Raw genomic sequence first — 23,135 nt, 5'->3', positions numbered from 1 at the left:
TGGCTAAAAGACCCCCTATGATGAGTAAATTGATTAGATCACCTTTTCCGTTGCCTGGACGCGGGTCACCGGGGCCGCCACCCTGGAGCCAAGCCCGGAGTTGGGGCTCAAAGGTGAGCGTCTGGTGGCCGGGTCTGCACCAATGGGGAGAGGGGGAATTAAAAAAAAAATTCAAGTGCAACTTGACTGTCAGCGTGTGGAGCGGAGGACCTGGGTTTCGGGCTGGTGTGGCCACTTTAGAACACCTTGTTACCAGCCGTGAGTACATGCACATGGCGCAAAGAAAGTCATACGATCAAGGAGGAGGGCCTTTTTCATCTTAAAATCAAAATCAAAGCACTACTCCAGGGTAGCTGCAATACATTCATTTATTATCTGAACAGTGTATTTCTCCAGCTCGTCATAAAGAAATGTGCATTTTGCAAAAATCGGCCAAAGAATGTGGTTCAAGAGCACCCTTTTCCTGGCACCTTCTCCTCATTTATCTGCACCTTGACTCTGTTTCTTCTACTTTTTGGCGCTTTAGCGCGCCCCCCGATCAGAACCCGAGCGGACCTCTGTGCTCACCACGGATTGTCCATAACGAACACCATGTTCAAGCATAGGGGTGTCCATACATGAACATGGCACCAGGACACCCTAGGCCGCAGTTCGATGATCGACTTTGTGTTTGTGTCATCGGACTTGCGGGCGCATGTCTTGGACACTCGGGTGAAGAGAGGGGCCGAGCTGTCAACTGATCACCACCTGGTGGTGTGTTGGCTCCGATGGTGGGGGAAGATGCTGGTGTAACCTGGCAGGCCCAAAGTTATTGTGAGGGTCTGCTGGGAACATCTGGAAGAATCCCCTGTCAGAAGGCGTTTCATCCGACAGAACTTTGCTCACGTTTCGGGGGCGTGTTCCACGCCTCCTTTGCCGACGTGGCCGACCGGAGGTGTGGCCATAAGTTGGCGGCAACCCCCGAACCCAGCGGTGAGGGATGTCGTCAAGCTGAAGAAGGCCTTTTTGGCCTGTGGGACCCCTGAGGCAGCTGATTGGTACCGGCTGCCCAAGCGGAATTCAGCTTTGGAAGTCGCTAAGGCAAAAACTCAGGAGTGGGAGGAATTCAGCGAGGCCATGGAGAACGACTTCCAGATGGCTTCGAGGAAATTCTGGTCCACCATCCGGCATCTCGAGTGGGGGAAGCAGTGCACCATCAACACGGTGTATACTGGGGATGGGGCACTGTTGACCTCGACTCGGGACGTTGTGAGTCGGTGGTCGAGAATACTTCTAAGACCTCCTCAGTTCCACCGACATGCCTTCCGTGAGGAAGCAGAGTCTGGGATCTCTGAGGGGGGCTCTCTTGTGTCTAGGGTGGAGGTCACCGAGGTGGTTAAAAAGCTCCTCTGTGGCAAGGGGGGTGGATGCGATTCGCCTGGAATTCCTAAAGGCTCTGGATGTTGTGGGGCTGTCCTGGTTGACACGCCTCTGCAAAATTGTGTGGACATTGGGGACAGTGCCTCAGATTGCCAGACTGGGGTGGTGGTTTTAAGAAGGGGGACCGGAGGCTGTGTTCCAACTACAGAGGGATCACACTCCTCAGGCTCCCTGGTAAGATCTATTCAGGGGTTCTGGAGAGGAGGGAAGACAAATCTCAAATTCAGGAGGAGCAGTGTGGTTTTCTATCTGCCCATGGTTCTGTTGGCTTCATCAAGCCGTGATCTCCAACGCTTACTGGGTCAGTTCGTAGCCCAGGGTGAAGCGGTTGGGATAAAAATCAGCACCTCCAAATCTGAGACCATGTTCCTCAGTCAGAAAAGGGTGGAGGGGCCTCTCCGGGTCGCGGATGAGATCCTGCCCTAAGTGGAGGAGTTCAAGTGTCTTGTGGTCTTGTTCACGAGGGAGGGAAGAATGGAACGGGAGATCAACAGGCAGATCGGTGCAGCGTCTGCAGTGATGCGGACTTTGTATCGGTCCGTTGTGGTGAAGAAGGACCTCAGCCGAAAGGCGAAGCTCTCAATTTACTGGTCCATCTACGTTCCTACCCTAACCTATGGTCACGAGCTGTGGGTTGTGACCGAAAGAACAAGATCCTGGACACAAGCGGCCGAAATGAGTTGCCTCCGCAAGGTGTCCGGGCTCCCCCTCAGAGATAGGATGAGAATCTCGATCATCCATGAGGGGCCCAGAGCTGCTGCTCCTCCACAGTGACGGGAGCCAAATGAGGTGCCTCGGGCATCGGATTTGGATGCCTCTTGGACGCCCTTGGTGAGGTGTTCTGGGCACATGTCATGGTCTGTGTTTTGGTTTGGGTTGTGTTTAGTTTTGTTCCATGTTTTCTTGTGTTCCATGTTTGTCGTGTGCTCATTAGGTTGTTGTGTCCACCTGTTCTCGTCTACTTTGTGTCGACCAATCAGCTCTCTCCAGCCACTCGTGTCTTGTCCAGGTGTTCCTCGTTGTCTCATCAATTTGTTTGTATTTAGTTCCCTGGTTTCTTTCAGTTCTTGTCGGTTCATTGTTGTTGTCACATGTCTTGCCATGTCATAGTCGCCAGTTGTTTTTATCATTGTGATTAAATATTATTATTTTGAGATTCCCGCACTCCTGCCTTGCCTTCCTGCTTCCCTGCAATTGGGTCCACCATGTTCTTGCCTTGCATTCCTCGTCTTCGCCCTAACCACGTACGTGACAGAATGAACCGACCAGAACAGGACCCAGCGGGAAGAACATGGCGTCACCCTGGACACCAACAAAGTGCCTCCCACTGTCCTCAGCCTGCCATCCATACCTACCCTCCTCCAGTAAGCCCTATCGTTCAGTCTTTTCTGTCCTTTTCATCGGGTCCCCCCACTTGTCCTAGTTATTCACCATGCCCTACTATTTTACATCCACGTTTCTTTAGATTCTGATTTTTCTGATTGTGAAGATGGCCCCGATTTAGTTAACCTCCTGTCTGATTCTGAATCTGACACAGGTTTAGATTTTTCTGGTTCCTTCCCTAGTTTATCCCGTCCTCGTCAGTTTTTGTCACGTCTCCCCGTTTCCAACCCCAGTGAGTCCAAATCCTTTCCATCGGACCTTTTCTTGGGCACCCGTTTGGCGATCTACCCGGGACCGCCGCGTGGTGGCCAACGGAGGCGCCTAAGTAAAGGTCAAATTTTGACCCCTTGTTGTTTTTCCCCTGTTCACACACGTTGTTCCACGGCTCCAATTAAGTCACGTCTAGTCAAACCTGCCCCCAAGCCACCATGTTCAGTACCAGCCATTTTTCCTAGTTCACCTTCCCGAGACCTTGTGCACTCTTCCACTCCCGTACCCTCTACTCCCAAACCTCAATGGCGGCAGGCTGAGGAAGCGACTGCAGGCCCCGTTCCTGCTCGTCAGCAGCTGTGGCAGGCTCCCGTTCCTGCTCCTTGGCAGCTGTGGCAGGCTCCCGTTCCTGCTCCTCAGCAGCTGCGGCAGGCTCCCGTTCCTGCTCCTCGGCAGCTGCGCCAGGCTCCCGTTCCGGCTCCTCGGCAGCTGCGCCAGGCTCCCGTTCCGACTCCTCGGCAGATGTGCCAGGCTCCCGTTCCGGCTCCTCGGCAGCTGCGCCAGGCTCCCGCTCCGGCGGCGCTCATCCAGCGGCCGCCACCTGACCCTGCTCCGGCGGCGCTCGTCCAGCGGCCGCCACCCGTCCCCGCTCCAGGGGCGCTCGTCCAGCGGCCGCCACCCGTCCCCGCTCCGGCGGCGCTCGTCCAGCGGCCGCCACCCGTCCCCGCTCCGGCGGCGCTCGTCCAGCGGCTGCCACCCGTCCCCGCTCCGGTGGCGCTCGTCCAGCGGCCGCCACCCGTCCCCGCTCCGGCGGCGCTCGTCCAGCGGCCGCCACCCGTCCCCGCTCCGGCGGCGCTCGTCCAGCGGCCGCCACCCTTCCCCGCTCCGGCAGCGCTCGTCCATCGGCCGCCACCCGTCCCCGCTCCGGCGGCGCTCGTCCAGCGGCCGCCACCCGACCTTGCTCCGGCGCCATTCGTCCAGCGGCCGCCACCCGACCTCGCTCCGGCGGCGCTCGTCCAGCGGCCGCCACCCGTCCCCGCTCCGGCGGCGTTCGACCAGCGGCCGCCACCCGACCCCGCTCCGGCGCCGTTCGTCCAGCGGCCGCCACCCGACCCAGCTCCGGCGGCGTCCGTCCAGCGGCCGCCACCCAACCCTATTGCCTGGCCCCTACATTACCATTGGGTTCGGCACCGTGGCCGTCCGCCTGAATGGCCCTGTAAAGACCCTGGTGCTTGGCGTCCTGGACGACCTCCTGAACCGCTCAGCCAAGCACCTCCCCTCGGGTGGCCTGGATGGCCACCAGACTGACCTGAGGGGTGGACTCTGTATCTTGTCCAGGTGTTCCTCGTTGTCTCGTCAATTTGTTTGTATTTAGTTCCCTGGTTTCTTTCAGTTCTTGTCGGTTCATTGTCGTTGTCACGTCTTGCCATGTCATAGTCGCCAGTTGTTTTTATCATTGTGATTAAATATTATTATTTTGAGATTCCCGCACTCCTGCCTTGCCTTCCTGCTTCCCTGCAATTGGGTCCACCATGTTCTTGCCTTGCGTTCCTCGTCTTCGCCCTAACCACGTACGTGACAGCACGTCCCACCGGGAGGAGACCCCAGGGACGACCCAGGACACGCTGGAGACACTGTCTCCCAGCTGGCCTGGGAACGCCTCGGGATCCTCCCAGAAGAGCTGGATGAAGTGGCTGGGGAGAGGGAAGTATGGGCTTCCCTGCTAAAGCTACTGCCTCTGCGATGCATGGATGTATAGTTTCCGTAGAAGTGAGTGTGAATGGTTGTTTGTCTATATGTGCCCTGTGATTGGCTGACGTCCAGTCCAGGGTGTACGTCGCCTCTCGTCCAAAGTCAGTTGGGATAGGCTCCAGCACACCCGTGAGACTAGTGAAGATATGCAGTATATACATTTTTAGGTCAGTGCCTCAATTGCTTTCATTTTAACACACCATTATCTGTTGGCTGTCATGCTTTCACCAGCATACTCTCCTCCTGGCACAGGAACTCTTTTCACTGAGGTGTACGAGAGTGACTCCAATTTGTTATTCTTTTTATTGATCCTATGTCAGCATGTTTACTTGCTGAGCATTCAGACTGCGGAATGAAAGGACAGCAGTCTAATAGTCTCCATTTAACTTTCCTTTCTCCCTTGCAGCACTGGTTGGAGTTTTCAAAGTCCATTGCCAAACAAATGAAATGTGAGTATTTGAGGAATGATGTGTCACATTCATTCATTCAGAAATTACGAAGGAAAATATTGAGGCCACAGAAAAGGAACATAATAAATAGTAACACTGCACTAAAAATCTCATATAAGAAAAAAAACATGAAAATAAAGGCATAAAAAAGTTTGTGACATGAATTATGATGAGGAATATTGTACTTCACTAGTATTCGTTTCATAAATATTGAAATTTGAAACTTAACACTTTTACAATAATGTATGTATATTTAATTATTATTTCATCCTACTGTATCAAATGCATCACATCTGTTGTGTCACATTTGTGGAACTTGTTTTTCCTGGATTTTTCATTTTTTTCCTCTCCCTATTTTCACTTTGTTTTCTTGCAGATATGACTTTTCTCCATTTCTTGAAAGATTGTACTTTTATATTTTTGCTGCAAATGTACAGTTTTTAAATACATTTTTACAACTTCTATAACGAAATAAGAAGTAATTTATTGATTTGTTCAATAAAATTGATTGATTTCTGTCTATAGCTGTATTTCGACTTTATTATCTTGTAAAATTAATATTACCTTGTCTTTTTTCCTCACAATATTAGGTATTTTTCAATTCATTTGTTGTGAATGTACAGTTTTACAGATTTACAATTTTTACAGTTTTGCAATTTTTCTACAACTGAATTGACACTTTGCAAACAGATTTCTGAATTTGTTTCCTACACATTTGATTTTTGGGTATAAAATATGGATTTCATTTTATTTTAAAATACAAAAAAAATCCTCATATTGTAATTTTGGTCAAACATATTTATGTATTTTTGTTGCAAAAAATGTGTTGCAATAATTATAATTCTCCCTTGCAATATTACAGTTTTATACTCGTAATTTTACATGTATTGTCTCATAAATTAACATTTATTTTTCATAATATTAAGGGATTTTTTACCCTCCTATTTCCATAATATTATAATTTATAATACGATGTTCTTTTGAGTATGGTCTGAATACTAATCCTCATACTAATGGCTGCTAAATGCACACAAAAAAATGACTATGCCAAAAGTCAAATGTATGTGTTGCGTTGCTTCGCAGCTCAGCCTCCTTTCACCATGTGCTTGCGTGTCAAGTTCTACCCACCTGACCCTGCTGCCCTCCGAGAGGAAATCACCAGGTAGGACATGAAAAGATGACACGTCTTGCATGCCAGCTTGCTTTTTTCTCACGCGAATGCACATTTGAACCAGAGCGATGTGACATGTTCACGCCTCGCTGGTTCCATTTGCAGTGGAGCTTTGCTCAAATACACTTAAAAAAATTGTCTTTATAATACGATGTGGGTGAGCAATGAATTCTTATTTTGCATTTTGTTTTTGGGTACAGGTACCGCTAAGATGTTTACTTTCCATGAAACTATGAATGTGGCTCACGCTGGGCTGCTTTGTCTTGAGCACATTTAGATTCAGTTAATTGTACCTTGAATGATTAAGAAAGGCTAGTGCCTGTAAGACTTCAAATTTTGGTTTGGTTTGGTTTGGTTTTCCATAATGTATCCTCAAAGCAGCACTGTGATAAGTGGTTAGCATGTCTTATAGTTCTGAGGTTCTGGGTTCAACATTCAGATCAGGCCCTCCTATGTGGTGTTTGCATGTTGCCTCTCTGCCTGTGGGGGTTTTCTCTATGGGTTTTCCTCCCACTTTCCAAAAACATGTTTATTACATTCATTGAAGACTCTAAATCATCCATAGATGTGAATGGTTGTTTGTCTATAGTATATGTGACCTCTGATTGGCTTGTGAACAGTCTAGGGTGTACCTTGCTTCTGGCCCAGAGTCAGCTGTGATTAGGCTCCAGTTAACCCGCAACCTTAATGAGGACAGAAAATTCATGGATGGGATGGGTGGATCAGTGGAAACTGTTGTAACTCCAATAGGGTGGGACACATTCCATATTTTCACGACAAGTCAGGTGTCCCAATACTTTTGTCTGTGTAGTGTTGAAAACAGAAGCCAACGTCTGTTCCATTGCTGCCCTGTGTGAGGCCTACCTGACAATTTAACAAATGATGCACACAGCCCACTAGACCCCCCCCCCCCCCCCCCCCCCCCCTCCCCACACGCACACACACACACACACACACAAACATCCGTCCACTCGCAATAAATCTCATTAAAATACTCACAGGCCGGTTCTTCCTTGACGGAGCCAACAAGGGAAAGCAGCTCCCCCACTTGGATTGACTTCACTAACACCAATAAAAGCCTGAAAAGTAATTAAAGGAAAGTAACACTATGTCACGTAAAATGATTTCATATATGCACTTTTTATGACTTCTCTGCTCGGAGAGGCACAGTTTAATGAACCGTCTCCCAATGGACATCCATGTCAAGCTGCAATCGTATTTTGCATTATTTTCAAGTTCTGGCTTTGGATTAACACTCAGACATGTTTGTAATGCAAGGGAACTGTGAATTCTGTTAAAACGTGGCAAGTCTAAGGCTGAACAGTCACTTTAACCTGCAAACTGTTTGCATGTTTAAACATATTCCCATTTGGAGATAATGGAAATAATTTGTTTCAGGGTCAAACTGTGGCCATCCCATTTTGACTGTACAGGTAATTTTTCATTTCAGATTTGAGATTTGAAGGCAGGATTTCAAATTGGACAGTGAAGGGGCAGGGATCCCATAGTCTGGGACCAGTACCAGAAAAAACCTCCATCCCCTTTGTGCTTCCACTTTGTCTTCGGTACACCCACGAGCGGTTGCTCAGCTAACCTGAGGCACCGGGCAGCAGTGTAGGGATGGAGCGGTTCAGCGAGGTAAGGCGTTGTAAGGCCATTTCGAGATATGAAAACAAAAAGTAGAATCTTAAAATAAACTCTAAAGTCCACAAGCAGCAAGTGGAGTCAGAGGTCAGAATAGGAGTTAAAGTCTAAATAAATTTGACACACAACAGAGGAGAGTGTTGTTCATAACCCTGTCAAATTTGAATGATAAAAAAATAATAAATAAATAAAAAAATGTGTGGGCTTTAAGCGTAAAGGAGACCCAGCTGGCCGACGGCACTGCCAAGCCATACCAAGACTGTATTTACTGCAGAAATTGTTTTACAATAATACTTAATTATATTGAGAATTTCCTGTACCTGTGAAGCGCAGTGTCTCTGTCACGGAAAAACCTGATACAGGTTCAGAGGGGCAGTGGGACCAAACACCATCACTTTGATTCTCTTTTAGTTTAAATTTAAGAAATTCGAGTTTATACAATGTAAAAGCAGAAGTGAACCACTGTACTGTATACTAGAACTAAATAAAACTATAAATGAAAGTAAAATGGCTCAACCTGAGTCACTCTCATGTAAGTGTAAAATTAAGTCAACCACTATATAATGAAAAAAATGGACATTACGAACCCTTTGGAGATGTGGAACTGTCAGACAATGTGTAAGCCTTTAACCACTGCATAAGAGAACCGTATGATAGGTGATTCAAACTCCTAAGTTTTGTGTGACTTTAAAGCCATAGTCTTCGCCAAATTGTACGGTTTTAGGGATATTGTATTCCAGTTTTGGGGATTCCATTGTGAATGATTACATGGAGGTCCGTGCAGTCATTCAGTCACAGGGAGGCAGTGTATGCATGCTAAATAACAACTCCAACCTGTCTTCTTCCATGCTGCAGATATCTGGTCTTCCTGCAGGTGAAGAGGGACCTCTACCATGGCCGCCTGCTGTGCAAGACCTCGGACGCTGCTCTCTTGGCTGCGTATATCTTGCAAGGTAACAAGTATAGGGTTTATGTTAAGCAATTATGCAAATTCAACAATCAAGACATGCATGAAAAGCCTTCAATGAAGGCTTCACAGTGATGAAACGATTGAGCATTACGGTGGAACCTTCACATTTCGATACATTCTGACGTTGACCAAATTGTTCTAATTTCAAAACCACCTTCAGGCATATGGATATTGCACCCAAGGATTAACCAGTCTGGTGCAAGGCCACAATTCTCTGATACTTTGGCTGATTTCTTTCGACTTTCCCACGATGTAACACAAAGAAGCTGGTATGTTTCAGGTGTGCCGAGTTCAAACACATCCACAAGTGTTTTTTTTAATTAAATCAACTGTCATCAATAAACCTATCAAAAGTTTCTAAATAAATGACATAATCTGGGTTTTCCCAAAATCAGCATAACAGCATAGTAATCTTACTGTATGTAAACATCTGACTTCAAATAAAGTAATAAAAACTGCCTTTAAAAACTGCCATTTAGCACATAGAAATAATTGTAATAATCCTAACTGACCTAAACAGGAAAAGTTTTGTCTGATTTCAAGTAAAAAAGGGAAAAAAAAAAAGCGTGTATTTTTATATACCGGTAGGATATGTATACATCTGCTTTCAAGTGTATGTTATAACTGTGCTTGCTTGCGTTTTCTTGAGATACTCCAGCTTTCTCCAACATTCCAAAAACATGCATGTTAGGTTACTAACTCTAAATTGTCCATAGATGGTAATGTGAATGTTTGTTTGTCTATATGTGGCCTGCGATTGGCTGGCATCCAGTTCAGGTTGTGTCCTGCCTCTTGTCCACAGCTCACCCACAACCCTAATGAAGACAAGTAATAAATGGATTCTTGTATTGGATTTCAATAGATGTGCGATGTTAGATCTGATATACAGTGGAACCCTGCTATTTGTGGGGGATAGGGACTTGGCCTCACTGCGAAAAGAAAAAAATCTGCGAATAATTGATGCTCCTTATAATTGCCATGAAAAAAATGTATGTTTAAAAAAATAATCCCCTGAAAAAAAATTGTGGGGATTGGGTGCAAAAAAAAAATGCAAGTAAGCGGGGGTTTCCGCGAATAACGGGAGAGGTTCCTCCCCCTAAAAATCTGCAAATAGGTGAATCTACGAATGCTGAACCATATGTGGGGGTCCACTATACATTGTTTCCCCTGCTTACTCGTGATCCACTAATCACGGATTCACATATTCACAATTATTTTGGGGTGCCTCACATATTCACTGTTATTTACTGAGGCCAAAGTCTTGTCCAATATAATAATGCTTTGGCACTTTGGATCTTGTGGGATCTTTGTGACAAGGAACTATGTTGAAGTAGGAAGTGGAGCTTTATGTAGTAATTTTTGGCAAATATAAAGCTTTGTAGGGGTGGTGTGAATTCCTTGAGGATGTAATTGCCTATGGAGGCCATGAGATGGTGGCACAACTTTCTATTAGACAGCGCTATGGCAAGACTAAATGAAGCTCCTCCCCTCACTTTAACATAACGATTTGGCACCAGAATGCCACAAGATGATGGCAAAATAATATTAGATGGGGCTTTCAAATTGAAGAAAGTTTTTCACGAAACGAAGATAGACTCCCTCCCCCCAAAAAATCTGAAAATCATAAATACGCGTGGGAACACTGTATACCTACTCGAATGGCAATTGAGTATTTAGCCTCCATATTTCCATGTCTCAAATTTCCAGCTGAAATCGGTGACTATGACCCAGGAAAACACCCCGAAGGCTACAGCTCAAAGTTCCAGTTTTTCCCTAAACACTCGGAGAAGCTGGAGAGGCGGATCGCCGACATCCACAAGACAGAGCTAATGTAAGTTGACTCACTAATATTTTGGCAGTCAGTGTGTGGTGTGTGTCCTCCTGCCATGTTTTCAGAGACGTGGCGTGATATATGGAGAAGGCCAAAGCAGCAGCCGTACCCCTGATGTTAACTTTAACCTTGTCATCACACCGCGCCTTCGCTTGTCAACCTTTATGGATGATGCATCAGGTTACAGACAACATCACTGAACTGGACACACAGCAAACCAGCACTCTTGTACAGTAGTGGGTGCACAAGGACGCCTGCAAAGTTGCAAATATTACAGTTTGAATTCTTTTTATTTTTAAATGTTCAAATTTATAAAACATGAGCATGTTTTCATCAGAATCAGCACCTCTTAATCTGAGACCATGCTACTCAGTTGGAAAGGGTGGCATGCCCTCTCCACGTCAGGAATGAGATACTGCCCCAAGGGAAGGAGTTCAAGGATCTCAGGGTCTTGTTCACAAGTGAGGGAAGAAAGGAGCAGGAAATCGACAGGTGGATCAGTGCAGCGTCTACAGAAGAAAATGTGGAAGAAAATGATGTATGGATGGATGGAGTAAAGAAAAATGATGGAAAAATCATATATTTTTTTTCATGACATTCCAAATTTACTTTGGGTTCAGGTCCTCCACTGTCATCCCTTTCAAATTAACGCCATGTTCTTCCAATACGATAAAGTGTGAACTGATGGAGGCTGTCTGTTATTGTTTTTACAGAGGCCAAAGTCCTGAAACATCAGAGCTCAACTTCCTCCAGAAGGCTCAGATGTTGGAAACATATGGAGTGGACCCGCATCCATGCAAGGTGTGTATCTGCTTATGTATTCATCGGGGAACTAAAATGTAACATGACAATCTATACATGGACTTATTTCGTGCAGATTTTGAACAAATTTGACATGTAACTTGATGATTATGACCAAGGACACATTGGTTTTAAATTCCTGTGCTGATTCCTTGTGATCTGTTGTCAATTGTTTGTTGTTTTTCTTCCCTTTTCTGGTGTCAGGATGTGTCTGGAAATCCAGCTTTCCTGGCTTTCACTCCATTTGGATTCACCGTGCTGCAAGGCAATAGGAGGATTCATATCCTTACATGGTGAGTGGCACTACTGTACGACAATGAATGATGCTTAATACCAAATACAAACTTACAGCTTCGTGTGTTTTCATGCATCACACTCATTGTCTTGTCAGGGATGAGGTGACCAAGCTGAAGTTTGAAGCCAAGACATTCCATATATATGCAAATCAGACTGAGGTATTGTACGCATGATATAAATGTTAACTGACAGTCGAACAACATCAAGCATCTTCAGATCTGACGTCATAAAAAATGTTTTAAAATAAATCCAAAGGTCAAAATCAGCCCTGGAAGGTTGAAGACCAACATTTTATGACTTAAAGTGTCTTGGATGTTATATAAATTCTAGCTCTAAAATTTGGAGAAGACCAGTTGAAAAAGTGGAATTGGATTTTGGATTTTTTTTAAAAACCTTTAGCATCTTGGATGATGCATCATATTTAGGGTTTTAGGTTTTTGAAATTTGAAGATGACAGTTTGGAAAGTGTGTGAGGTTTTGGACCCATACCACCTCAACAAGCATCTTAGATGCTATGCTATTCTAAATCAATAGGATTGCATCATAAAATGAAGACAAGTTTGGACAGTGGGCGAGGTTTTTCTAAATCACAATCAATAGAGTTCTTGCTCTGTTATCATAACATTCCTGACTGAATGTTGTGAATGCTGTTCTGTCAAATATTAAGACAGTGGACAAATTCATCACAACCAATCATTAGTGCTTCGTATTGAACGGCATGTAGACTGCAAGAAAAGAATGATATAATAAAAATTTAATTTTTAAAGTAGTGTGTGCATGTGTGTTCTAGGATCAGAAGATCATACTGACTTACTTTGCGCCCACACCTGAGGCCTGTAAGCACCTGTGGAAGTGCGGTGTGGAGAATCAAGCCTTCTACAAGTGAGTCACGGGACCTCAACAAATTGTATACTGTATGTTTTTATGACATAATAAGCCGTATTGTTTGTTTTTCTCTATCAGATTGGAGAAGTCCAGTCAAGTTCGCACAGTGTCCAGTAGCAATCTCTTCTTCAAGGGTAGTCGCTTTAGATACAGGTACCATATACAGCACCTGTCTCTGTATGTATATTTCATGTATTGTAGTTGTAAATATAACAATGATGTGAAATCATGTTTTCCCAGTGGAAAAGTTGCAAAAGAGGTGATGGAACAAAGTGCCAAAATTAAAAGGGACCCGCCTGAAATCCACAGGTCAGAACTGCTAACTGTTTGGAATTTGTATGTCACGTACATAGATAAGAAGATACGATATTTTGTCAAAGTACAATTAGGACAAGCGAACTGGGAGTAACCTTTCACAGGTAAACATATGTTTTGTTTTTTATTTTCAATGTTATGTATTGACAACAATCAATCAAAACCCAAACCAACCATGGCCGCCACGTAGGCACGTCGGTTAGCTGGGCTACTACAGCGTGCTGGGATATCTCGTCTTCATATCTTCATGTTACGTATTGATAGCAGACGCTTTGGCTATCAATACATAACATTTAATATATCTCTGATATTTTACCCAAAAGCCGAATATGTCTAACTTTTTGTGAGTAGTGTATGTTTGCTTGGTTAGATTCTACACGTGTAATTCATGTTGTGGCCTGTAATGTGTGTGTGTTTACATGTTATGCATGTGTTGTGTTTGTCCAGGACGGGCATGGTGCCAAGCAGGAGCTGTCCGTCCATCACGCACGGCCCTCGTTTGACAAGCGTTCCAAGGACACGACGGAGGGCAGTACACATCTCCATCATGGAGGGTAAAGGACGCACGCACGCACACACATAAATGTGCTCGGTGGGGTGGTGATAAACGGATTTGAAACATTTGGAGAGCACAAAGCCATTAAAGTCATGTATGATTATAAAAGTGAATGTGAACTCCAGGCCTGTAGGTGGCGGTAATGCGCATTTTTAAATCGGCTGCCGGCTGTCAAAAAGAGATTCCCATGAAAAACAATGCAGCTTTGTGATGTTCAATGCTAAAAATCCATCCATCCATCCATTTTCTGAGCCGCTTCTCCTCACTAGGGTTGCAGGCGTGCTGGAGCCTATCCCAGCTATCATCGGGCAGGAGGCGGGGTACACCCTGAACTGGTTGCCAGCCAATCGCAGGGCACATACAAACAAACAACCATTCGCATGTTTTGGGAAAACCCACGAAGGCACGGGGAGAACATGCAAACTCCACACAGGCGGGGCCGGGGATTGAAGCCCGTTCCTCAGAACTGTGAGGCTGACGCTCTAATCAGTCGACCGCCGTTCCGCCCTGCTAAAAATCATTAACAAAAATAAATGAAATTTTTACTTTTCAGGTTTAAGCAGGTCGGCACGGTGGAAGACTGGTTAGCACATCTCCCTCACAGTTCTGGGGACCGGGGTTCAAATCCCGGCCCCGCCACTGTGGAGTTTGCATGTTCTGGTGGGTTTTCCCAAAACATGCGTGGTAGGTTGATTGATTGAAGACTCTAAATTGCCCATAGGTGTGAATGTGAGTGTGAATGGTTGTTTGTTTCTATGTGCCCTGTGATTGGCTGGCTACCGGTTCAGGGTGTACCCCGCCTCCCGCCCGAAGATAGCTGGGATCGGCTCCAGCAGCCTGCGACCCTAGTGAGGATAGGCGGGTCAGAAAATGGATGGATGGAAGGTTTAAGCATCTATTGCTTTCAGAACCGCAAATGTAAAATAACATTAGGAAGCCATTATGACTTGGCATTATCTACTGTAAGTGTATGCTTTTCCATAGACTACTTCCATGTTTTTTACCTTTATATTGAAATGCGACATATTATGAATTGACATTTTAATAATTATTTGTATACAAATAGTTAGGTGTCTGTAGTATGTGCCCACCCATCCAGTGTAAAATTACCTTTTATTAAAACTTGGTGAAATTGTGAAGAAAAAAAAAAAGCAATGCATGTTATAATATGAAAAGAAAAACAATATTAATGAATAACATTTACAAACCAGCCACTAAGTACTACTATAAGTATAACGCATTGCGCAGGGTAATTCTGCTTGTATAACAATTACCATGAAAACCACCAATGACGGTGACTGAAAAGACATCCGATAATGGTACGGTTGGACTGAAATGCCCAACTGACAGTGGCGATTATTACAAAAAATAAAATAAATAAAATAAAAACAAGGGGAAAAAAGACAAAAAACAAACGGACACTTTTTGTCCAAGGAAACAAAGAAGTTTGGTCACTTCAGAAAAAGTTATCAGTTGCAGCATGGTCTTTTTAAAGGAGACTTTTCCAAATCCTCTAGCAGCTTTTTTTTTTTTTTTTTTTAAGTGACTAGCAACCAATTTAGCAACTTAATAACATAATCTACTGGAGACTCATAGCACGTGATGTTCACCACTTCCAGACTGCAAATGACAAGCCACCATTCTCTAATTTAACCAGATACTTAACATGGACTTTTTTTCTGAAATAGGCACATAACAAAAAATATTACTTGGTTGTTTAATTTCACACTTGGTAATTGGGCAGGTGCTACAGAGACCCAACTATGAGTAAAAAGCCCAAATCAATTTTCCACATGTCCCCTTTAATTACAACCCCTATTCCAATGAAGTTGGGACGTTGTGTTCAACATAAATAAAAACAGAATACAATGATTTGCAAATCATGTTTGACCAATATTTAATTGAATACACTACAAAGACAAGATATTTAATATTCAAACTGATAAACTGCATTGTTTTTAGCAAATAATCATTAACTTGAAATTTTATGGCTGGAACACGTTCCAAAAACGCTGAGACAGGGTCATGTTTACCACTGTGTTAAATCACCTTTTCTTTTAACAACATTCAATAAACGTTTGGGAACTGAGGACACTAATTGTTGAAGCTTTGGAGGTGGAATTCTTTCCCATTCTTGCTTGATGTACAGCTGCAGCTGTTCAACAGTCCGGGGTCTCCTTTGTCGTATTTTATGCTTCATAATGCGCCACACATTTTCAATTGGAGACAGGTCTGGACTGCAGGCAGGCCAGTCTAGTTCCCGCACTCTTTTACTAGAAAGCCACACTGTTGTAACACTGTTGTAGCAAGACAATGCCAAACCACATTCTGCATATGTGGTTTGGCATTGTCTTGCTGTAATAAGCAGGGGCGTCCATGAAAAAGACGTTGCTTGGATGGCAACATATGTTTCTCCAAAACCTTTATGTACATTTCAGCATTAATGTTGCCTTCACAGATGTGTAATTTACCCATGCCATTGGCACTAACACAGCCCCATACCATCACAGATGCTGGCTTTTGAACTTTGCGTCCATAACAGTCCGGATGGTTCTTTTCCTCTTTGGGCCGGTTGACACGATGTCCACAATTTCCAAAAACAATTGGAAACGTGGACTCGTCGGACCACAGAACACTATTCCATTTTGCATCAGTCCATTTTAGATGAGCTCGGGCCCAGAGAAGCCGGCGGCGTTTCTGGGTGTTGTTAATAAATGGCTTTTGCTTTGCATAGTAGAGGTTCAAGTTGCACTTACGGAAGTAGCGCCGAACTGTATTTACTGACATTTAGTTTTTTGAAGTGTTCCTGAGCCCATATGGTGACATCCTTTACACATCGATGTCGGTTTTTGATGCAGTGCCGCCTGAGGGATCGAAGGTCACGGGCATTCAATGTTGGTTTTCGGCCTTGCCGCTTACATGCAGTGATTTCTCCAGATTCTCTGAACCATTTGATGATATTATGGACAGTAGATGATGAAATCCCTAAATTCCTTGCAATTGTACGTTAAGGAACATTGTCCTTAAACTGTTTGACTATTTTCTCACGCACTTGTTCACAAAGAGGTGAACCTCACCCCATCTTTGCTTGTGAAAGACTCAGCAATTCAGGGAAGCTCCTTTCATACCCAATCATGGCACCCAATTAGCCTGTTCACTTGTGGGATGTTCCAAACAGGTGTTTGATGAGCATTCCTCAACTTTCTCAGTCTTTTTTGCCACCTGTCCCAGCTTTTTTGGAACATGTTGTAGCCATAAAATAATAAGTTAATGATTATTTGCTAAAAACAATAAAGTTTCTCAGTTTGAACATTAAATATCTTATCTTTGTAATGTATTCAATTAAATATAGGTTGAACATGATTTGCATATCATTGTATTCTGTTTTAATTTATGTTTAACACAACGTCCCAACTTCATTGGAATTGGGGTTGTAAATTGGACCATCTGCTATCACTCCGTTATCGGGACTAGAAGCCCTGACCTTGAACTGAATCTGATCCTTGCCTAGTGTGTTGTCATGTTGCTCTGTCTGCGCTGGTATTTTCACTGGCAATAATAACTGTCCAAAAATAGCTCCTACCGTGAGAGGGCTGAGCTGAGTGTGTCATAGTCAACACGAGAAGTGGGGGGTGGAGTGGACCACATTCCTGGGCCTTGTCTTTTCCATCAGTCTGTCAGTCCGACTGCTGCTCTCAACCTGGTAGTGAGAACACGAGTAGATGGTCGCTCAGCTCCATAGTCGTGACACGGGATGTTAGAGAAGGCGGGACCAAGTCAGCGGGAACCCTCAAGGTCTTAACATATCATATCGCTCACCTTCAACCATGGTCAAGTGTCTGATCCGCATCGAGACCAAGGTGAACGTTCACTTGCGCATGGTCAACCACTGCTATCGCGATGTGAAGGTGCGCGTCTTGTCTCTGGGACCGCGGCTGCTGGGGAAGGCTCTGGGGGCCCTTCCGCTCTTCCCTTCCCTCACAGAAGGTCCTATTTCGGGACAGAGGTCCGAGGCTCCTCCCCGGCTAGCTGTCCCCACAAATGGCCGTCCAGGTAACCCCAAGGCTGCTTTTTCGACCTCTTGGAGATCTTCTGGTGGTCCCTAAATGTTTATTGATGTACAGTAGTGTGAAAAAAGTGTATGCCCCTAACCTGATTTCTTTTTTTTTTTTTTTTTTTTTTTGCATGTTTGTCACACTTAATTGTATTTCCCATCATAATTTTAGGCTTTTGGGGGTCTGATGTGTCATTTACTCTTGGAAGTGCATGGCGTGTCGCTGGTCCATGCGCTGTAGGGTATCCACCCTACTTAGTAATTGATTGGCTTCTTAAAATGACCATTAAAAAATAATCCTGCTTCTCCTCCATCCGAATGAGAATTAAATCAACACGTGCATTGTGATGCAAGACCCGTTAATCCCACTCCTGCACAGGCACAATTACCTTTCATCATTCCCCTATTAGATTATTCAAAGGTACAGAGCAGACAAGAACAATTTTTAGGAGGGAAAATGAGCTCCCTAAAGTAGCAGTATAGAACAATCATCCTATTTTATATTTTTGTGCAAGGGCTCCCGCTCTATAATTTCATACTTGTATGGTATTGTATACTGTGGATCCCTACTATATAGTTAGGGTCTGAGCTCGACCGCAAATAGCAAAAAATCCATGAATAATTGACGCTCCATGTAAAAAAAAATTTGAATAAGTCGTGGATTGGGTAAAAAAGAAAATGCAAATAAGCAGGTGATACATTTTTCTAAATCTGCAAATGTATGAAAAAATGTGTACAATTACTTCACACAACTTCAACCTTAACTTTAGTGTGGATATTAAAGCTCATCTTAAAATCTTTTCATAGATTTTTTAGTTTGAGGTTTTATTTATTCAAATTTGAATTTTATTTTAGTGCCTAAAAAAATATAAGAACTTGCCATTGAAATAACCGGATTCATTTTGTTATCAAAAACATTCTGTGCTTAAAATGTGATTATAAAGATGATTCTGATTAATGTTGTTTAAAATAAACAGTTTAATTTTCATTTGTTTATTTAAAATAATTAGTTTTAAAAATAATCAGTTTGTAAAATATTTATTTTTCTAAAAAAAATTAAATGCTTTGCTTTTGAAATAATTTTTTTTTTATATAAATTGATCTGTTAGGAATCAATTCAGAAGAAATTTGTCATTTTCAAAAATAAAAATCTGAAATTTTTGCAATTGATTTTGTTATTTTGGAAATTATCTGAGTGTTCTGTATGTTTTGAAAATAATTGCATAAATTTCATTATTTAAAAAATAAGCTTAAAATTTAATTTCATTTCTTTAAAAAAAAATCCAAATCCACTTGTGTTATTTAAAATAATATTTTAAAATATATTTTTATTTTAAATACAGTAGTGAATAACACATTTGAAATAATGAGTTTGTAGACAGGTTCATTAATTTTGTTATTTCAAATAATTTGTTTTAAAAATAATCAGATTAATTTGTTACATAAATTCTGTTTTTAAAACAATACAATTTTGCCACTTGAAAAAAAAAAATCCAATTTTAGAATAACTTCAATATTTTTGCATTTTCAAATTGAATTATATTTTCAAAGTCAGGTTTTAACATCGTTAATTTTTTTGTATTATTATTATTTTTTTTAATAAACTGTATTTCTTATTTAGTCATATCATTTTGTTATGGCTCATCTTTCGCGTCCTATTTCCCGCGTCGTCAGGTCTGGAGTCCCTCCGCGACAGCGCCCACTCCACGCCGGTGCGCTCCGTCTCCCACGGCGACTCTTTCCTGCCCTCCCGAGGCCGCACGGTGGACCGCGGCGAGGCGAGCGCGTCGGCGGTCATCTCCGACGAGGCCTACAGCCCCTCGGACAGCGTCCTGCCTACGCCTGTGGCCGAACGTGGGATAGAGACGCACCTCAACGGCGCCCCCTGCAGCGTCGACGAGGACGAGGGCGGCGCGTCGCTGGAGGCGAAGGACAAAAGATCCGGGAGGAGAGCCCCGCGGGCGCTTAAAATCCGACCGTCGCCCCCTAGCGACGTGGAGGAGCTGCACAAGTTCATCCTGAGCGTTCTGCGCTTGTTCCTGGTCACCATCGGACTGCTCTTCGCCCTCCTGCTGCTCCTCATCGTGCTGACAGAGTCCGACCTGGACATTGCCTTCCTGAGAGACATCCGCACGACGCCCGAATTCCAGCAGTTCCACTTGGAGTATTTCTGCCCGCTGCGGCGCTGGTTCGCCTGTAAGCTCAGATGGATGGGAGGGCTCCTCATAAGCAAGTAAAGAATTGAAAAGAAGATGGCCGTCCTTCACCCAGTCAAAAATAGTCGCAAGCCACGGATTGTCCCACGTTTATTCGTTTTCATTTGTCAGTCTGAAAAGGATAGTACTCGTTTTACTTCATGAAGAGTTCTCAATGAAATCACAATATAGTGACAACCAATACAAGTGCTGTTTGGAAATTTAAGAAAAGATTCAAACTCCACTTTTGATTGACAACTGTAGGGAAGTAACAATGAAAGCAGGGATTTCCAAAGTGTGGGGCCTTTTGCTTGCCCTAAATGTTTTTTGCTTTTTTTTTTATTTGTTTGTTTTCCCCCCAACGCCATATTCTCAAAATCAAATCAAAACACGACCTGTATCAAAACATTACAAAGGAGGATTAGGGTCACACTGGAAGGATTTTTAAAAAATTAATAAAAAGAATTTACCTGCATCATACTGAGAGCTATTCCTAATATTTTGACCATTTTAGTAACTCCAAAATAAAAATTATAACAGCTCTCAATATGATGCAGTACAGTTGAACACAATATATTACAATAATAAACATATTGATAAATGAATGCCTCTCTGACAGTGTCAAACAAAACCGAGCATTATTATCTTCATTTTTTTAATTTTTTTTTTTTTTTTTTTACAGCTTCCACTGGATCTCCTCAGATTATGCAGCTGTACCTAATGTTGTGGCCAATGAGTCGAGATATTGTTGTAGGTTACAGAGCTATTACAAGTTGACACGGAAGCCAATATAAGTAATGCTGTGTTCTTATTCCAAGCAAGCAATTAGGAAGATGACGAGGGGGAGAGAAAGTGTGAGATGAAGGGTATTTTGGTAATAGTAATTGTAATACGATTTAGTTTATACAATTTTTGGTGTAGCTGTATGGAGGGTTTTATGTGCCACAATAGAATCAATTCAAAGGTAAAATAAATATACCTTCATTAATCAGTGTGAATAATGCACATTTCAGAAGGAATTCCTTAACTACAATATGAAATTACTGTTTACCCATTTGTTTATTTTATATACAGTATATATATATATATATATATATATAATAAAATGTCACATTTTAATTCATGAATTAAATTAATTAGAAAGAAATTCACATTTTACTATTGTAACTAAGTTCCATTTGAATCATTAATTACATTTTATTTAATTTAATTTTGGCACTAAAAACCCTCCATAATGACAGGACGAGGACCGTCATATACAGTAAATTAATGTAGCACTACTGTTCAAGCCTGTCAATTTGTCTTATATGGAATATTAGTATTTTTTGGTGCACTTCTTGCCATCAACGGTTACCATCCAAAGGCTTTTGATGAAGGTTGTCGATGAATAAAAGTGTTTTTTATTTTGTATTTATTTATTTTAACTAGCAGCCAAATAATGCTCACGAATACAGTATACAATCACCTTGTGTAATCGGCCAATGTGCGCTAAAGCTAGTTGTGCTAGTCAAGTGACTTGTCTTATCTTACCTTATCTTGTCTTTGATTTATCTCAATGTGCAATACTGTACACAATATAGACTAATCTGACATTGCAATGTGCACAGGTGAGTAGAAGAGCAGCTTTTTGTTTGTGTTACGTGAAGGTTTATTTTTTCTCATTTTTGCTGCAGTGACTTTGAATGGACTTGCAATAGAGCCTCACATAAATCCTGTTTACTGTACTGCTACTTTCGTCACCGCACCAACCAAAGAAATTCAATTTGTGTTGCTTTAGCCTTATAGCCTGCTGTGTCTTTTACTGGACAAATGAAAATACGGTACTTTGTGACGACTATCTTTTGTTCCTCAAATTAAGCGACAGTGACATCATTGATTGTGTAGATTGTGTCATTTATGCAGCAATAGGAATGGCCCAAGATGCACCATGTGGCAAATGTAATAACACACCTCTTATGCACCTTTATGTCAATACTATGTATGCTTCCAACTTTTCCGTTCCCACAAAGCAAGGTTCATAAAGGCGTGCTTGAGTTTTGATGTAAATGGTAAATCTGTGGAGGAATTTGCCCCACTGGGGCCCACTAATGAAATTCAGACGGACACACGCCAACGTACGTTAGAAAAACTTCCCAGACTATCGGAAGCGACTCCATATTTGGCACTTCCTTTGAACTGGCCAGGTTTTGTCCATACAGTGCATGTTCAAGCTGTCGTGGGTCAGGGTGATGTGCTCATTTGCAGTCAAAGTCGAGCAAGCATCGTATGAACTCCCTAATCGCTAGCCCTCCCATAATGCGTTGTGTTTGCTTCTAAAGGAAAGAAATGAGGAAACGACGGCCTCTGTTTTTGCCTCTTTGTGGTGAGCAACTATGTATGTTTTCATCCCATGATGCGTTCCGTCACATCGTCAAGTCAAATAAGCGTACGCGATGTCCGAGACACATGAACACATTCGAGTGCGAATATAAACACTAATACATTTTAATTTGGACTTGCAAGACTTAATTAGCAGGATATTGCAGCAGGGTCACTGGGTGCAACACCAAGGGAAACAAAAAGATCAATGGTTATGCTTTTGCCTCTCAATAGTTGTATTTGTATGAAAAAGAGCAATAAAGAAAGCGGGTTATGTCATAAATATGAAGCCTAATCTTCAGATTATGGTTTTTGTGGTTGCTGGATTATTCTCAGAAGTTCTGAGGATGTGTTATTGCAGTGTTATTTCCTGAAGAAAATGGAACTCATATTAGCTTGTTGCCACACCATTGACTTGCTTTGGCTGCAAACTTGGAACTGGACACAAGACAATGGATCCGCTGCTGTCAGAACGAGTAGCAAATCAACTCCAGGACTTCTTCCTTGAATGCAGTTGTTTCATTGGTGTTGACATCACCGTGGAGACCAGATAGTATGATTGATGGGTTAGGGTTAGTTGATCTTTTAGCGTGTGCTTTCTCCTATCCATCATGGCGCTGCACATCGTACAGTGTCTGTAAGCACATCTTCTGCATTTATTGCCTCCTGACCAGACTGATTCACTCAACTGAAGACTGGTGTGCTCTGTTGATGAATAAATATATATTCTTGACATGTGGTAACTACTGTAGACTCCATTTTAAATCACACAAGAGAACACTACAATGAATAACAAGCAGTGAGGAAGAGCTGCAGATTACAAAAGTGGCATTTTAGTCAATCAG

The 23,135-nt window shown here is 42.9% G+C and overlaps 1 protein-coding gene and 1 long non-coding RNA gene across 5 annotated transcripts in view; one reads left to right on the top strand and one right to left on the bottom strand.

Moving 5' to 3' along the window:
• Positions 1-17,640, bottom strand: part of LOC133474251 (uncharacterized) — a 32,337-nt gene extending 14,697 nt beyond the window's left edge. Inside the window, exons 1-6 of one of the 2 annotated variants that reach the window (XR_009787428.1) lie at positions 17,503-17,640; positions 17,267-17,383; positions 11,176-11,338; positions 10,939-11,083; positions 8,863-8,973; positions 7,384-7,463 (exon numbers count right to left, since the gene is read on the bottom strand). This is a non-coding gene — a long non-coding RNA (uncharacterized LOC133474251). Of the gene's footprint in view, positions 1-42; positions 135-7,383; positions 7,464-8,862; positions 8,974-10,938; positions 11,084-11,175; positions 11,339-17,266; positions 17,384-17,502 lie in introns of both variants that reach the window. The other variant, XR_009787429.1, reaches the window with a different exon arrangement.
• Positions 1-23,023, top strand: part of LOC133474250 (FERM domain-containing protein 5-like) — a 58,836-nt gene extending 35,813 nt beyond the window's left edge. For 2 of the 3 annotated variants that reach the window (XM_061765740.1, XM_061765741.1), the window contains exons 3-14: positions 5,171-5,213; positions 6,297-6,375; positions 8,884-8,981; positions 10,706-10,829; positions 11,543-11,630; positions 11,835-11,923; positions 12,022-12,085; positions 12,718-12,809; positions 12,891-12,965; positions 13,053-13,121; positions 13,575-13,681; positions 19,412-23,023. In XM_061765740.1, coding sequence (XP_061621724.1) covers positions 5,171-5,213; positions 6,297-6,375; positions 8,884-8,981; positions 10,706-10,829; positions 11,543-11,630; positions 11,835-11,923; positions 12,022-12,085; positions 12,718-12,809; positions 12,891-12,965; positions 13,053-13,121; positions 13,575-13,681; positions 19,412-19,974 — 1,491 coding nt within the window. In that variant the 3' untranslated portion in view covers positions 19,975-23,023. Of the gene's footprint in view, positions 1-5,170; positions 5,214-6,296; positions 6,376-8,883; positions 8,982-10,705; positions 10,830-11,161; positions 11,322-11,542; positions 11,631-11,834; positions 11,924-12,021; positions 12,086-12,717; positions 12,810-12,890; positions 12,966-13,052; positions 13,122-13,574; positions 13,682-19,411 lie in introns of those variants that run through there. The other variant, XM_061765742.1, reaches the window with a different exon arrangement.
• Positions 23,024-23,135: the final 112 nt, after the last annotated feature.

This window comes from Phyllopteryx taeniolatus, chromosome 2, assembly GCF_024500385.1.
Source record: "Phyllopteryx taeniolatus isolate TA_2022b chromosome 2, UOR_Ptae_1.2, whole genome shotgun sequence".
Classification (NCBI taxonomy): domain Eukaryota; kingdom Metazoa; phylum Chordata; class Actinopteri; order Syngnathiformes; family Syngnathidae; genus Phyllopteryx; species Phyllopteryx taeniolatus.
Note: the sequence above shows the minus strand (reverse complement) of the source record. Positions and strands in the feature narration are given on the sequence as shown.